At 37.5% G+C, this 15739-nt stretch overlaps 1 protein-coding gene across 1 annotated transcript in view; it reads right to left on the bottom strand.

Annotated features, from left to right (window-relative positions):
* Window positions 1–8377: 8377 nt before the first annotated feature.
* SKOR2 (SKI family transcriptional corepressor 2) overlaps window positions 8378–15739 on the bottom strand; it is a 39963-nt gene continuing 32601 nt past the window's right edge. The window contains exons 8-9 of the mRNA XM_011362429.2: window positions 13829–13894; window positions 8378–8903 (exon numbers count right to left, since the gene is read on the bottom strand). Coding sequence (XP_011360731.1) covers window positions 13832–13894 — 63 coding nt within the window. The 3' untranslated portion in view covers window positions 8378–8903; window positions 13829–13831. The remainder of the gene's footprint in view (window positions 8904–13828; window positions 13895–15739) is intronic.

Genomic DNA, 15739 nt, shown 5'->3' with positions numbered 1-15739 from the left:
GGCAACAAGGCACAGGGTGAAAACCAGCAACATGAAAAGGAAAGACTAAGATAAAAAAATCAGTAAAACTGACCACAGAAGAGGGCAGAGATTAATTCAGGGTAAAAAGAAAAAAAAAAAAAGTTAATTAGTAATAATAAAAGTGATTTGAGAGGTATTTAAACAGAGGTGTTTTTACCCCCAGAAATTTCTATACCAAAGGAACTATTAGATACAAAGAATGAATTCTGAAAATTAAAAAACATGATAGCCCTCCAAAAACATTTATTGGAAGATAAAATTGAGAGACTATCCGAGAATATAGAAAAAAAGATAGAGACAGAAAATATGAGACAGAAAGAACACAGGAAAAATGGGAGTTTCATAAAGACAGAAATGCAGGACAGGAAAAAAATAATAAAAATTAAAATTTCCAGAGATGAAAAGTGTATGAGAGCTCAAACTGAAAAGAGTTACTCGGTACTGAGCAGGTTAATTGGTTTGAAAAAAATTCCATTACTTGGACCCACCATCATGAAATTTCAAAACGTATTAAATTTTAAATCTTAAATTTTAAATTTCATTAAAGAGAAAATTCCAAAAGCTTCAAGAGTGGGAAAATGTTATTTATAAAGAAATAAGAAACTGATTAGCACTAAATATGGAAGATAATGGTGAGCTTCTTTCAAGGTTTTGAAAGAATATAATTTGGATCTAAAATTCTATAGCCAATCAAACTATTAATGGTGAGGGTAAACTAAAGATTTTTAAAACAAAGGCAAAACTAACATTTTCTGAACAAAATTGTTTTTCAAAAATATTTTTAAATATGCAGACTCGAAGTTTGCCTAGTCAATCAATAAATATTTTTTGAGTAATTATTTTAGCATTATTTTAGACGATAGAGACATAATAATAAACATGCCAGAGGCCCTACCCTCAAGAAATTTGTATTTTAATGGAGATAAGTTTCATGCATCCTTTTTGAGAAAGTTATTTGGAGATATACAAGAAGTTATAAGAAATGGCAGAACTAAACTAAGCAGCCAATGAGAAAAACTGAGAGAGGTCTGCCATAATCCTAAAAAACATTGATGCAAATTAAAACTAGAGCCAATGTGCTCCATGAAGAATCTCTTATAGCAAAAAGAAATAAAAATAGATTAATATAATAGATAACATGAGAATCAACTAAAAGATAGATGTTATGGTATGGTAATAATTATAAATATTCAGCAATAGCCAGTTCAGTTCTTCCTGGGTATACAAGATGTCTACATTTCTCAGTGTTTCCTACAGTTAGGTGGGACTGTATAATTGAGTTCTGGCCAATGGAATGTGAGTTTCACTTTCAGGCCAAGGCAGTTAAGAACAATGAGTTCTGTTTGATCATTTCCCCCCTTTGTTAGCTAGCTGGCTGGATAGACTGGATCCAGTGAAGAGTTCTGAAGATCCCAGAGTTGTCAGAGCCACTCATGGAAGCAAACTTTCTCCTGATCCACAGTGGATGGTGATATAATCAAGAAATACATTTTTATAATGTTAAGCAACTGACTGAGATTTCAGGCTTTTATTTGTTACGGCGGCATTTTTTAATCTACCTTAACTACAAATATGGTTAAAAAAAATGAAGAAGAAAGAAAAAGAAAAGAAAAAGGAAGAAAAAAAAGAAAGAAAACAAGCAAGCAAGAAAGGCACTCTTTTCAATAAAAAGCAAGAGCTAAAATCAGGACCCAATAAAATAAAATGCAGAACTACAAACTCATGATCCAATATAAAGTCAAGTTAAATGTGGCCACCTGTGAAGGCAGAAGCTAGGTTCCAAGGAGCAAATAAATCTATGAAGAGTTAAGAAAAAGGAATTGGCAGTGACAGGAAGAAGAAAAGGGGCAGCAGCTTAAGAAGAAGGCAGAGTTCAAGAATAATCACAGCAGGTTCATTTATTCATAAATCCAGTGGCACTGTACAAACTACCACCAGAGTTATTTGCTGGTGCTGATGGAGTTAACCTACTTTGACTCTGAAGCAAAGCTACATAATATATGAACATTTGCAAGTCAAGAAGCATCTATGTGCATAAGCAGAGGACAGACTCTGAAGAGGGGGAGTAGGGGATAGGGAGGAGTGGTGATAAGTAAAGCCTGGCTCAGAAAGACGATTAGGTTGGCCACATTTCTGGATATTGAATCTTCCCCAAGTTCTGATAGTTCTCTGCAAACCTTTACACAAGTTTAGAGCGTTTAAGAAATCCAAGTCATCTGCATTAGAAAACACTTAGGGAGGAGTTGCATTTATCCAGCCAAGAGCAGTGCAATGTAGGACTGGGACTTTTTGTTCCTGCCCGAAAGGAGTTTACAGTCTTGCTGGCACACATAAGGGAGAGAGAGAGCAATAAGAAACTCAAGGCAGCACATAAGAAGGGCCAACCAACTGGTGCAGAAAATCAAGTGCCCTTATAGCGTTTAGAGGAGGGAGAAATCTGAGGGTTTAGAGAGCCAGGGCCGGGAATGGACTCTTGAGGACTAGACAGAGCTTAGGCAAGAAGAGAAGAAAGAAGGAGGAAGGAACTTTCAGGCGGATAAATGGTGTCAATAAAGGCAAGAAGGTAGGCATTGGGGGCCGATAAAAGAAGAGAGTCCCATTATGAGATGACAAATGTAGATTGGATCCAAATTATATAGGGCCTCGAACAACAGGTAAGGATTTGGGATTTATTTTGTAGACCTTAGGTAGCATCAAAAATTTTCAAGGTGAAATCGGTAGGACAAAACTTTATACCATATTTATTTTTCTAGTATTAGTTTCTAAGTCTTTGGCTATATGAGAATACAATCCCAATTCAGTATGGTCCTGGAGCAGCTATAAGGATTAATCAGCTTTGGCTTATTGAGACTTAAGTATAAAAAGTTCTGTTCTAGATGATGGAACACCCATCTGTTGTCGCCAAGATTTTTCTTTCCTTGTTACTTAATGTTAAAGGAAAGAAATCTCTTAGGATTTCACAGAATCATTTAGTATCTCCCAAGGGACTTTATGTCTGTTATTTATGTAGCTTATTAAATAAAAGATCTCTCTTTACAAACATTACCTTATTAATCTTCGTCGAATCAACTTCATATACTTGGGAAAAACGGTGAGGGCGGATGGATAAGGAAACCAAAGTTACTAGGAAGTATGCCTACAGACATTAGAAAGGATATTGAGACTGCGAGGGCTCTGAAAATTTGTTATATTATGGAACAGCTTTCCTTTCTCTAAATAATAGGGAAACGACATGATTTTCTTCCAATGTACTTTTCCTTGAGCAAGAGACCTAGAAAAAAATGTCTTTTCTCTTATGTCTTTAGACATAGAAGTTAAAGTGGAACTATGATAAAGCAACACAAATAGGTTAAGGATTTGCAGCTTTTGTTTGTAGTGGCCTCTTCGAGTTGCTTCAGGCGATGGGAATTGACTGAGGGATACAGATGGCAATAATAAAAACAGGAACCTTGTCTGTGCAATGAGCAGTGGAGTTTTGAAGTTGAGAGCAGAGGTTTTGAAGTCACAATGGCCAAAGGTTCAAATTCCTGATTTTCTACTTATGACCTGAGTGACTTAACTCCTTCAAGTTTCAATTAAAAAGTTAAATAGTTCCAGCCTCATAGGGCTGTTGAGAGGATTAAATGAAATAATGCATTAAGATACTTAGCACAATGTTTAGCTTATTGTAATCACTCAGTGAAAGTTGGCTGCTGTTATTATTATTGGCTGCCAAGTAATTGGATAATAGTTGCCACACAAGCAGAGGGATGAGAAGGCAACTGCACATAAAATCACTGTTTCACCAATGACAGCTTAGTACTGAATTCAAACAGTATTTAACCATGTTTAAAAGCACATAATTTGGGGGAAATGTTGATTCTTTAAAAAGTCAATCTCTAAAGGGCCATAAAAGCTATGTTAATCACTACAACTGATTACAAGGAAGTATGAATCAATAAACTTTGCTAAATGGTCTAAAATATAATAAAGAAAACCATCCACAATCATCCAGGAAGCCACCGTCCTTAATAGTAAGATGATGTAAAAGCTGGATGAGAAGAATGAATTTTATTATTTGAAAACTCCCAATGTTAACAATTTCAGGGAAATTCTTAATTTAGTACAGAGTCGTGGCTTTTCAAATCACTATTTATTTTATGTAACTTGAGTTTATTACCTCTAAATTATATTTTTTATCGGATCTGATATAGAAATAAATGGCCATTTGCAGACAGATATTCTCTGCTCTTAGCATTTTTTAGATCCTTTCTCAGTTCAAAACTAGCCTTCTTTTTATTCTTCCTCCTAAGACTGCAATACTGTTTCAGAGCCCAAATCAAGACTAGAGACAAGCTTTATTTAGAAAGCCTTAGCTCTCTCCTCTCAGTCCTGTGTGGTGCTTACTGGCTCAAGTCTGCAAGTCCCAGGGCTATCACCTGACCCTAAAGCTTATCTTGCTGCCCACCCTGACTAGGATAGCCAATGATCACATAGGTTCCTAAGGCATATTGCTCTCACTTTTACGCATCCTTGAGTTAAAGACTGAGCTTGCTTCTTGCCACTCTATTTATTTTCAACATTGTGTTTTCCCAAGGCTGGAACCTGCCTATGAATGCCATGTGCAGCAGGGTCCTGTTATCATGGATGGTGATGATTTATGATCTCCTGCTCCTGAGTTTGTCTGTACTGTTGAGCTCTATTCCTTTGTGGGGTCCTAGCTATGCACCTGGTAATAGCATTGCTTGCATCACACGAGAATCTATGAGGCCTCTTGGAGAGTGTACCTTTCCAACCTAACTCCTTTCCAACAGTGGAAAGCAGATCAAGTTCAGGTCAGTACCTTTCCCCATTTTTACCTGTCTATATTGCAATGAGAGATATTAGAGATATTAGAGCTGGCAAGGCAACGAGATTGAGAAGGAAAAGCTTGCCAGGGCAGTGAGAAGAACTGGAAGCTTGAATCTGAAATTAACTAGCCTTCATATTCACTGACCTCCCTTAGCTAAATCAAAGGGCTAATGAGAACATAAAATGACGTAAACAATATAAGTGTGCATTGGAAAGTTGTCACACCAATTGTTATGCTGTTGACTCATCAGAGCCCCCAAATAAAGAAAAGGTTTTGTAATCAGTTAAAGTTAACAGAAAATTTAAAATAACAGTGGTACTTAAAATAACAAGATAGGACTCCATTTCTCTCCCATATAAGAAATTTGGTAAAAACCTCATGCATATTATTTGAAAGCACTGTTTTCTTTTAAAATGAAATACATTCTTAGGAAAAAAGTAGAAGGTTCTACTTCTTATGCACAACTTAATAACTATATAGCATAGGATTGCAAAGTTCTTAGGACTAAAGTGTGTATATATATATATATATATATATATATATATATACACACATATATTTATATAAGTATATATATAAAAGTGTGTGTATATATATATATTTTTGTGTATATAAAAAATTTTTGTGTATATTTTGTGTATATTTTTTGTGTATATGTGTATATATATATATAATTTCCTATCCAGATCCTTATATGAAGCTGAATACAATTGCGCAGTATAAAAGTGATGGGGGTCATTGTAATAGCAGATAAATTAGCTTCAATATGAATGTTCCACTTAAAGTTGAAATTAAAACTTAAATGAAAGAGATCCTATCTGCTTGATCATATCTCCTGTAGCCAGGAGAGGTTCTACCTCTGCATTTCGCAGACCTGAGGCTACACTCATTGCTCAATCTAAGGATATTGGAATATGATGTCCCACTCCCCTTGCCTGTGGCAAATAGATGAGCAATTATTCAAGGCATTCTGAGGATCAAAAACACCAGTCTGAAATGTCTTGTCTATCCCTATAGGAAATGCTTTATTGGTTAGGCCAGGATTTCTGCTTTGTTTTGCTGTGGCCCTTTCTGATCTTATAATTTCATTTGGAATTAGAAGATTTTATTTGCACAGGTCATATTCTTCATTAGCTAATATTTGGGTTGACCTTGGAATTTTGACATGATAAAATAGTCAAAGGAAAAAGCACAGCGTTTTTCTGCCGTCATTTTGTGGGGCTGAGAATTATTTGTCCTTCGGAAGAGTGGCTTTATTTTTAGCCCCATGCAGTGCTTTAGATGGATGTTCTGTCTGTTTCCAGGCAGCTCAGATAACCCAATCATATGTAGTTTTAGGGACAAATGCTTTTCGTTGCAACTTAGGAGCATCAGGCATTGCTAGAATAGAAGGGAGATATTTACTCTCCTTAATGAGAAAATAGGTGGGTTAATGACATTTCTATACCATATGATGGATTTCCTTGACTCTTTTTCTCCGAAGCTTTTGGGTTTTGGTATATAACTTCATGGTTGCATGGAGGATTGTTAAGCTCTAGTGATTGCAAAGAATAGACTGATTTAAAAAGAAAACCTCAAATTACAGGGAAACTATAAAGCTATGAGAGTAAGGACAAGAGGAGTCTTCTAGTGCTCAGGGAACAATGTGCAGCTGGGCTTCTCTGGAGCCTGGAATTTAGGTGGAGAGCTGGAAGGAACCAATGAGGTTTCAGCATTCTCAGTAGCAGAGGCCAGTGGTCTTTCCCCCTGAGCCTGGCCATTAACTCACTTCAGAGCTATGCCATGGTTAGTAATTCTAGGCTCTCAGACATACTTTGTCAAGTTATCTGGTTCTTATGTTACTTTTGCTACAAGATTATTTGCTGATTTTAGTACTAACTCTGAGCCATTTACAGTTGCAATTGGAAAGAAAAGAATGACATTTCAGGCTTATTTATACTGCCAGTTGAAGCAGCTACAGGGACAAAGACCTTAAATTCATCTGCAAATCTGTTGGTTCTCCCTCAGGAATCCCTGGCCCAGCCACTGAGCTTGCTCTGAGTTTGCAGTAGATTCTGAAGAAAATGACCTCCGCTGTTCCCTGGTGGCTTGTCACGAAGTCAGATTTGTGTCCTCCCTGATAATTTTCTGTAATTTTCACCTCTGGTATTATTGGCTTAAAGTATGAAGCTAGGATGCTGTGATTCCATCCCTACATTAAATTTAGAGTGTGCATGGGAGAAAATGCTCCATCAATGTGACTGCCCAGTTTCAGAAACAGGTGCTATATCTGTAGGGCTGTGTAAGTCCCATGCCCAGACCCAGGCCCCTCTTGGAAGAACACCTCAAAGAGAACATCCTGCCCTCTGTGGTTAGTCGCAGCCTTTTCAGATTATTTTCTGCTAGTGGTCGTGCGAACCTGTCCTCAGACTTTAGAACTTGGTTTAAATCTCTTCTCTGATCCCGCTTCCCACCCTTCATGGGCTACAAGGAAAATCACAGTGAGTTATCCTTTCTTTGATTTCTTAATGTGGTGCTAAGGATGAGATAAGGAAGATGGTGTGGAAAAGTATCAAATATTGTGGTGATGCACTTTAAACCAGTGGTCCCTAAACTTTTTGGCACCAGGGACCAGTGCTCCTATGAGAACCTAATGCCCGATGAGGTGGAGTTGAAGCAGTGCTGGGGAGTGGCTGCAAATACAGATGAAGCTTTGCTAGCTGGCTCGCCTGCCACTCACCTCCTGCTGCGCGGCCCAGTTCCTAACAGGCCATGGACTGGTACTGGTCCACAGCCCGGGAGTTGGGGACCCCTGCTTTAAACCTCTTTTGAAATCTGTCGATGGATGCCACTGGTGAGATGCCTCTCTGGTTAGGTTGGTCTTTGGCAACCTTGGAGTAGGAGGTCATCCATAGTTGACTCTGTGTAACCCAGTGCTACCTTAGCAATTCTGGCCCCAAAAGGGTCACAATTTGGGCCTCTCTCTCTCTGAAAAACAGAAATTCCAAAAGGCAGAATTTTTGGTTTAAAATGATCTCTTTGGTTTAAAATGAGGCAATATCACAGTAAGGACAAAGGCACAATATGAACTTCGTCGCCAACACTGTTGGAAGACCTAGCAGGAATTTAGAACATTCCCTTATCCGTATGACGAACCTAATGTGATGGGAGGACTCTAGCTGCTCACAATGGCCAAAGGCTCATCTAGACTTTAATAATCATTTTGGAAGGAATTCCATTTTCAAAAATAATTTATTCAAACATTTTATGCCAAAATAATTCTAAAAAGTATTAGTTTATATTAGTTGACCCCAAGTAAATGTGCATTTAACTACATGAACACAACTATTACTTCATAGTTTTTTTATTATAGACTTTTTTTATCCACATGAATGTTAAAGAAACTACAACAGAGTTAAATACCATTTTTGATAACATGATTATATTCTTAATTACACTCAATATTAAACTGTAAAATATTTCCAGAGGAATACAATCTTCATTCATACAGCAGGCAAAGTACCAGAGAGGAAGGGGCCTCGTGTAAGTCTGTCCAGTTTGCTATGAAAAGCAACTTTGTATGGCTGATGCCATCGTAGCTGTCAAAACGTGATCCCTACTCCTAGGAAAGGTCTTGTGTTTTCTTTCCACCAAGATTCACTTCTTCAATAGTAAAAGACAGTCTTTAGAGCTGCTCTCTCCAAGTGTGCAGCACTGAGATCTCTGGAGACCGTCCCTGGATTTCCCGCCCCTGGTTGGCTAACAGCACTCCCAACACTCCAGGTTCAGTTGGCCTTAAAAACACAAAGACTCAAACTTTGGTTCCACCAAAAGATGCAACAAGCATTGACTGCTCTGGTTGGCTCCCCCCTCCCCCCACGAATTAATGGCCGCTACAGTCTATTTTACATGGTTGTCCATGCGGCTTTGAGGTCACTTGTCCTTGGGTTCGCTTGAATGTGATTTTGTGTTTGATTCCCAAGCCCTTTCGATCTCAGTCTTTATGTGGGTCAGAAGTGCTCAGTGGTAGGCTGTATCTTACAAGAGGACAAGAGTAAGTGGGTCTGTGCACCTGGGATAAGACAAAAAGCACAGATGACAACCTCAGCATGATAAAATCAGATCATTTAAAACTACTTAAAGTAATATTTAGGATATCCTTAAGAGAAGACATTCTTAGTACAGTTTGAACAAAACCCTTTACACAGTGACCATGAAATCATTTTCCTTTTTACGTATATTTGCCTATCTTAGATTATGCATCTCCACTGACACTGAGCCAAACTAGAACTACTAAATCAGAGTGTGATGGTTTGCTATGCCTTCTTTACAGTAAAGCCATTTTTTTTTTTTTTTGGCAGGGGAGGGTGATTCTAGATTTGTTGTTGGGCAAACATTAAGACAGCCTACAGTGAAAGAGGCAGACAGAATTTCATGCTCTGGTGCCTGCTGGCTTTGCCTGGATGGTCCAAGTTACATCTATTTTTCCCGTTCTGGAGTGTTAGAGCAATTATAGAAGTATGAATGGAGTTCTTGTGATTCTACATCAATGAAACCACAGGATTGGTTATTAACCTCATATTGGTAACTGATACTAGAAAATGTGAATTCGGCTACACTTTCAGGCTATAAATCAGAGAAAAGCAGATGAAGCGGGGGTCACAGAGCAGGGTGGCTTGGCTCAATCCTGCCACTTGCTAGCAGTGGGACCACAGATAACTTACTCATCTCTCTGCATTTCAGTTTTCTCAGCAGCAGAATGGTCAAAGTAGCAATACTTCTATGAATGGGTTGTTTTGAAGATTAAATAAGATAATTGACACAGAGTACTTAGAACAGTGGGAGTACACATTGTCATTCTAAATGGAGACACTTGAAAGAAACTGGTCCTCTTATGTCTGACTACAGATGAGAGAAATGGATATGCCTCTTCCCCTTTTTGTCTTTGATCTATACAAAAGGAGGTCACAGACTGTTCAATTGCAATCCCTCTACATCTTTTAAAGACCTTTTCTTTGTTATTTTTGTAGCAATTTCAGAAGTAAAATAAAAATAACAGAGTTTACCAAAGAGGTAGATATTGTTAGCATAGGAAAAAATCAAACTTTATATTTTCAGACTCTCTAGAAGGGTGCAAAGTAGCAATTAGTGATGAAGAAAATGCAGATATAAGGCAAAACAAGGTGGGTCATGCCCTTGAGTGTTACATACGGTCTCCAGCAGACTTTAATAAAAAGCATCCCCTTTGTGGGAAAGGAGAGAGAATATGGCAGAAGACTGGCATGCAAGAGTCAAAATTTTAGAGCTGGCAAAGACTTTGATCAGGTTTGGCCACCCACATTTTATAGATGAGCATGAGACTCAGAGATTAAATGACAACATAGGGAGGTAGTATCAGATTTAGAAGCCAGATGTCCTCAAAATCAGCCCAATGATTCTAGTCAGACAGAGAAGTGGCTTTAGAGTCAAATAGACCTGGATTGAATCCTGACCTTGACACTGATAGCTAAGTGACCTCGCTGAGCCTCAGTGTTCTCAGGCATGAAATAGGGATAATAATAGGACCTACTTTATAGAGTTGTTAAGGGTCAAAAGATATAATGTGGCAAAGAATTTAGTCTACTACCTGGCATAGTTAGTGCTCAATAAATGATAGTTACTATTATTTCCAGTTGGGTCAATGAGTTTCTGTGTGACAATGAACAAGCCATTTCCTGTGATTCACTTTCCACTTATATGAAATGATTGAGTTCTCTGTGAAAGACATGGATGTTTCAACCAGGTACATGGATGACATTTGCATAATGTTAAATGGTGCTTGGAAGAAAAAGAAAGTAAAGTAATAATTAAATTAGTGTTAACATCATGGCATTTTTATTTGGAGTGCAGATTTCACATGGATTACAATGGAGTGTCTGTGTAGGATACAGAAACAACCAAGGTAAGAAAGACCATCAGGAATAATTCTAGTATTAAAAGCAGTCCCGGAATAATATACGGAATGTTCTGAAATCTTTTTCAAATCATTTCCATTGTGCGCGTGAGCTTACAATGAAATAAATACACAGAGCAGTAGAATGTCTAATCTACTAGGGCTTGTTATAGGAGGTGGTTTGAAGATAAATAAAATAAACTACACTTTACACAGCTGGCAGCTAAACAAATAGAATTCATTGCCCCAAGGGGGACTATGCCTAGGTTGAAGAAAGGTTTAGATAAATTCACGGGTAATGGATCTTTAAGGAGTTATCGAGGGAAAGTTAAGAGTATTCAGTGTACATGCCTAAATTTTGAGGTTGGTACCGTTAAGAACAACAATTTGGTTCTTCTAATGGAGTTACACAATTACTAATCTGGTCTGGGTGGACCTTTATTTTGACTCAACACGGAATTTCTTATGTCCTAATGTAGGGCAAAAAAGATTTGTAGAGCAGTGATATGCAGCGGTACTTGCTCAGCTTATTAAGTGGATTGCCTGTGGTTTTGAAAAGCTTCCTCCTCTTAATAGTCATATTGGAATCCATTGGGTGGCAAGAACACAGCACACTACCTTAAGGGTCACTCTTGCATAAGACATTTATGCATCAGTCCCTAATTTGGAAACCTGTGGTCACTCAGCAAGACAGAATTTGTCTCTCTCTCTTGGTGTAATGATTTTTATTTTGTAATCTCTCTTGGGGTAATTCCTTGCAGGCTTGGCATGTCGAGAATCAAATACTGCCTCTAACAATATGGTCGTGATTCTCTGCTTGGCTGATTTAGCTCAGCATTTAAGTAACCACTAATCTTCTGAAAGCACCAGGGTCTACTTAGAGAAATCCCTGTTGTCTGCAAGGATGGAAACAAAATCAGCGTGGAGGAAGCATTAGTTACTAAACACAAATCAATCTTTTTTTTCCACCTAGCTGTAAGCTAAGTCACCATCAGGGGCGTGGTTTCTGGGCAGTGAATCTTCACTCTGTAGGTATAAGAGCAGCATGTGTCTGACAAGCAGGGAGGATGAGTTGAGGAAGTGGAAGGAGTAAAAAGAGAGTTTACTGAAGTTCCTACGTATAAATCAGACTACACTCTAATGGATGAATCTCACGAACATGGAGTAGAAGAAGCCAGACACAAGGGAATATTCTATAGAACATCCTTTACTAAAGTTTAGGAGCAGGCAAAGCTACTCTTCATTGGGGTGGAGGAGTAGCTGGCCAGGAATACAAGGGAGCTATCTGAGTGCTAGAAACCTCAGTGCGTTCGTTCATCTGGTGAAAATCCATTGAGTTTCAATTTGTAGACTTCATGATTTTATGTGTTATATAACTTTATCATTTGTAGATTTCGCTGAATTTGTTATACTTCAATGAAAGGTTATTAACAAAAACATCCTAATATATCCTCTTTGAAAGAAAAATTAGTTTGACATTTTGGGTTTCTCAGCATTAATTTGGATGATTCTTGCCTTGATTATCTTGATATTCTGGGTTAAGATTTACTGGAGTCTGAATGTTTTAAAATTATTCATTTCACTCTGCTGGTGCAAATCTGTCTACTATAAAGAGAAACTGCCCAAAGTCAGCTTCAGACTCAAGAAAAATACTTGAATCTATAGAATGGAGCCAAACTCACAGGCCCATTTGTGTATAATTTTATGGAGATGGAAACAAAATGACTTATTATTTGACCATCTCTGTTGCAGGAACATCTGCTCACAGAAGACAGGAAGTACAGGCATTAGAAGCGAGTAGGCACTGGACCTAAAGTCGCAGGAGCCCTAAAATCTCTTCTTGGCTTTGCAACACAGACATAAAACATCCATCTCTATTCTCTGTACTTCAGTTCCCTGTGCATAAAATTAAGACAAAGCATGTGAATGAGAGTCTGTCTTGGAAAGAATTTTGAGCTCCTGATGAAATGTGACATAATTATCATAATTAATGACAAATACTGAAGTTTATCACTAATAAAGGTGATGGCAAGAAATAGGATTGTCACTGCACATAGTAGAGGAGGCTTTTGGCAGGCAGAAGAAAGTCACAAAGGAAGAAAAGGAACTGTGAGCCTGAATTCTTTTTGCCAATAAACTCCATTGGTTTGAAATCATGTTCCAGAGGGAAGAAGTGGGAAGAATTATTCAAATGGGAATGGATCAAACTGATAAATGATCACAGTCCTAGTTGGCCATGAACACTTACTAAAGCTACCTCTGAAATTTGAGGTTTTTCTTGATTTAATAATTCCAGTTGTTAGGTCATCCAATGCATTATTACAGAAACAACAAAGTCCTAGTTTTTGCATTCCTTCAATTCTAATAATTATATTTATCTTCTTTCAAATAATCAAAAAGTTGCTTTTGAAATGTTTACTTATGTTTTGAATATAGTCATTGAATTTTCATTGCCTTCGTTTCCTTAGGAGTCCAGAATATTTGTCTTTTAAATTGTTGCCATTGAACCTGGATGCAACCTTGAACCCGGCTTCAGCTGTGGAGAAACTGTTATTGGTTTAAGGGAAGAATGAATTACTATTCCTAGAGCACAAGTTCTCAAAGGTCTAATACCACCTCTAATTGTTCACATCACCATTTGTCAGAAAGCCACTCGAAGTCAGATTTCGGAAGAGTTTTTGGAAGCTAAAGAGAGACTGAAGATGAGACACAATAAGCGTGCCTGCTGACATGTCAGTTTCTTTCAGAGGGGCAGAAATTGGGATGCCAGGTTGAACCAGAAAGAGCAGAAAACCTCAAAACACAATGAAGATCACATCTGCAGACTGAAGAGAGAATTTCCTTAGTTTTAGGAATTTTCCACGGAATTTATAAGACCCACTTAACTGTCTATTTAGGAAGTCTCAAGTCCAGATATAACGAAGTTCATCAATATATTGGCTTAAACACAGAACTCAATTTTACAAATCAGTTGGACTGTTTCAAATACATCAATAAAGAACACAGCCAAACAATAGAAATTCAGAGAGTTAAGAAAAATCTCCTTCCTTAAAAGGTGAACTCACCTTTTAGCTTTTGCTGAGATGAGCACCAAGCTTTTCTTTCCTGATCAAGCTTGCTGCATAAGGGATCTGTAAGATAAAAACAAGCAAAACTCTCCAGGTAAGCTAAATGTGGAAACAGATGTATAATGGAGACCTTTCATCATGCCTAACAATTTGAATGCCAATGGATCCTCCCTGAGGAGAAAAGGTCTCCATCTGCTCAGCAGTATGGAGCTTCTGGGGTATAACATTCCTAAGCCCTGTTAAAAAACACATTAAAGACAGAACAGGTGATCGCACTGGAATGTTGCTACAGTTAGTCTCTGCAGTTATTATGTGACATTGCACTTAAAGAAGTTTTTTAAAATTTGCATTTAATAATACGGCATTCTTATTTTTTATTTAGGTACGAAAACTAACATGATGTTATCATGTATGTCCAAGGTCACAAAACAAGAACATGATTACAAACTAGTTCAATGTAATCTTTCATTTAATTAGAGTGATGAAATATGCTATCATTATAAATCACATATAAGATTAACCAACTAACCAAAAACTATTACTCTGGGTAATTTCCTAATAACTACAAAGAAGCCTCAGAAATAATTGCACTGAATGGAAAATATGACCTTGAGAATTCTACCTAGATAAACTTGAAAAGTACTTTTCACTACTGGAGTGTTGAATGAAAGCCTGTAGTGTTTGATATGTGGCTTTTCATTAGAAAATTCAAATGGTTGAAATTGGACAACATATATTATTTAGATTTGCCTCTGCACTAACCCCAATTAAGATACTCTATCATTATGTTACTTACCTTCATCCTTACAAGGCTAAACTCAGAACTCTACAGATTGAATCTATTTTACACTTAAATAAGTATTCAGCCTTCTAAAATGTAACATGAAATATAGCTGTCATGTAAAAGCAATGAGGGAAATAAAATTATTATCATTAAACTAGGCAATTTTTTTGAATTCTGTTATATACATTCTCCTTATTCCCAGCAGGATATTTATTTTTTGCTCTCCTGATCTACCGGTTCATAAATACAGACCTTTGTTAATAGGAAGGAACTACAAATATACAATGATGTTAGTGACTACGATTAGCTGGACATTTTGCCGTAATAACCAGTCAGTTGAGTCAAACAGTCTTTTTAATGGAAAACAAAGGATGAGACTAAAATAACCACCTTATTATTTTAATAGGCAACCACAACATGGATGTGTCCAATAGGCATACATCTGATAAAGGGCATGGATAGTAGTTCGAAATTAATGATTCATATAGTACCATTAATAGTTTAGTGTCCTAATCTCACAGTTTAGGACGTGAGCTGAGATCAGCTAGCTAACTGTGACAAGAACAGTTACACAGGGACCTACTCTAGTTACCTCTTTTTTTTTTTTCACTCTAGATTATGCTACACCTGCTATTAACAGAGACACACTGAATCTTAATTTTCCATTAGGGTGCATGCTGTAATATGCCCAAACACATGGATCACCTCTCTCTTTAGATGCGTGATATAACGGAGACTTGAAAGGCATTATAGTATTTAGGATAAAAAGCAGAATTGATATAAACCTTGAGGGATGAGGCATTACCTCATAGAATGTATTTGTGCCACTCTCACATTTAGAAAGAGTCTTCAACATCAAGATTAGGTGCCATCAAGATTTGGTGTCTGCTCTGTGCCAGGCACTTCCTGAGATAAGTTAACATCAGCATGGGCTATCTCATCGAAGTCAGTAAACCACTCATCCTAACCCAAAGAAAACTGCCTGAAGGGTACTACTTTCAGATCTAAGTCAGAATACCTTTTTCTTTCTTCCTTCCTTTCTTTCCACTCCCATCCCCCGAAACCACAATGAATATTTTCTTAAGATGGGAAACTGAGAAGGAAAAGAAAAAAGGACTCAGGGG

This window comes from Pteropus vampyrus, unplaced genomic scaffold (genome assembly GCF_000151845.1).
Source record: "Pteropus vampyrus isolate Shadow unplaced genomic scaffold, Pvam_2.0 Scaffold3, whole genome shotgun sequence".
In the NCBI taxonomy this organism is placed as follows: domain Eukaryota; kingdom Metazoa; phylum Chordata; class Mammalia; order Chiroptera; family Pteropodidae; genus Pteropus; species Pteropus vampyrus.
Note: the sequence above shows the minus strand (reverse complement) of the source record. Positions and strands in the feature narration are given on the sequence as shown.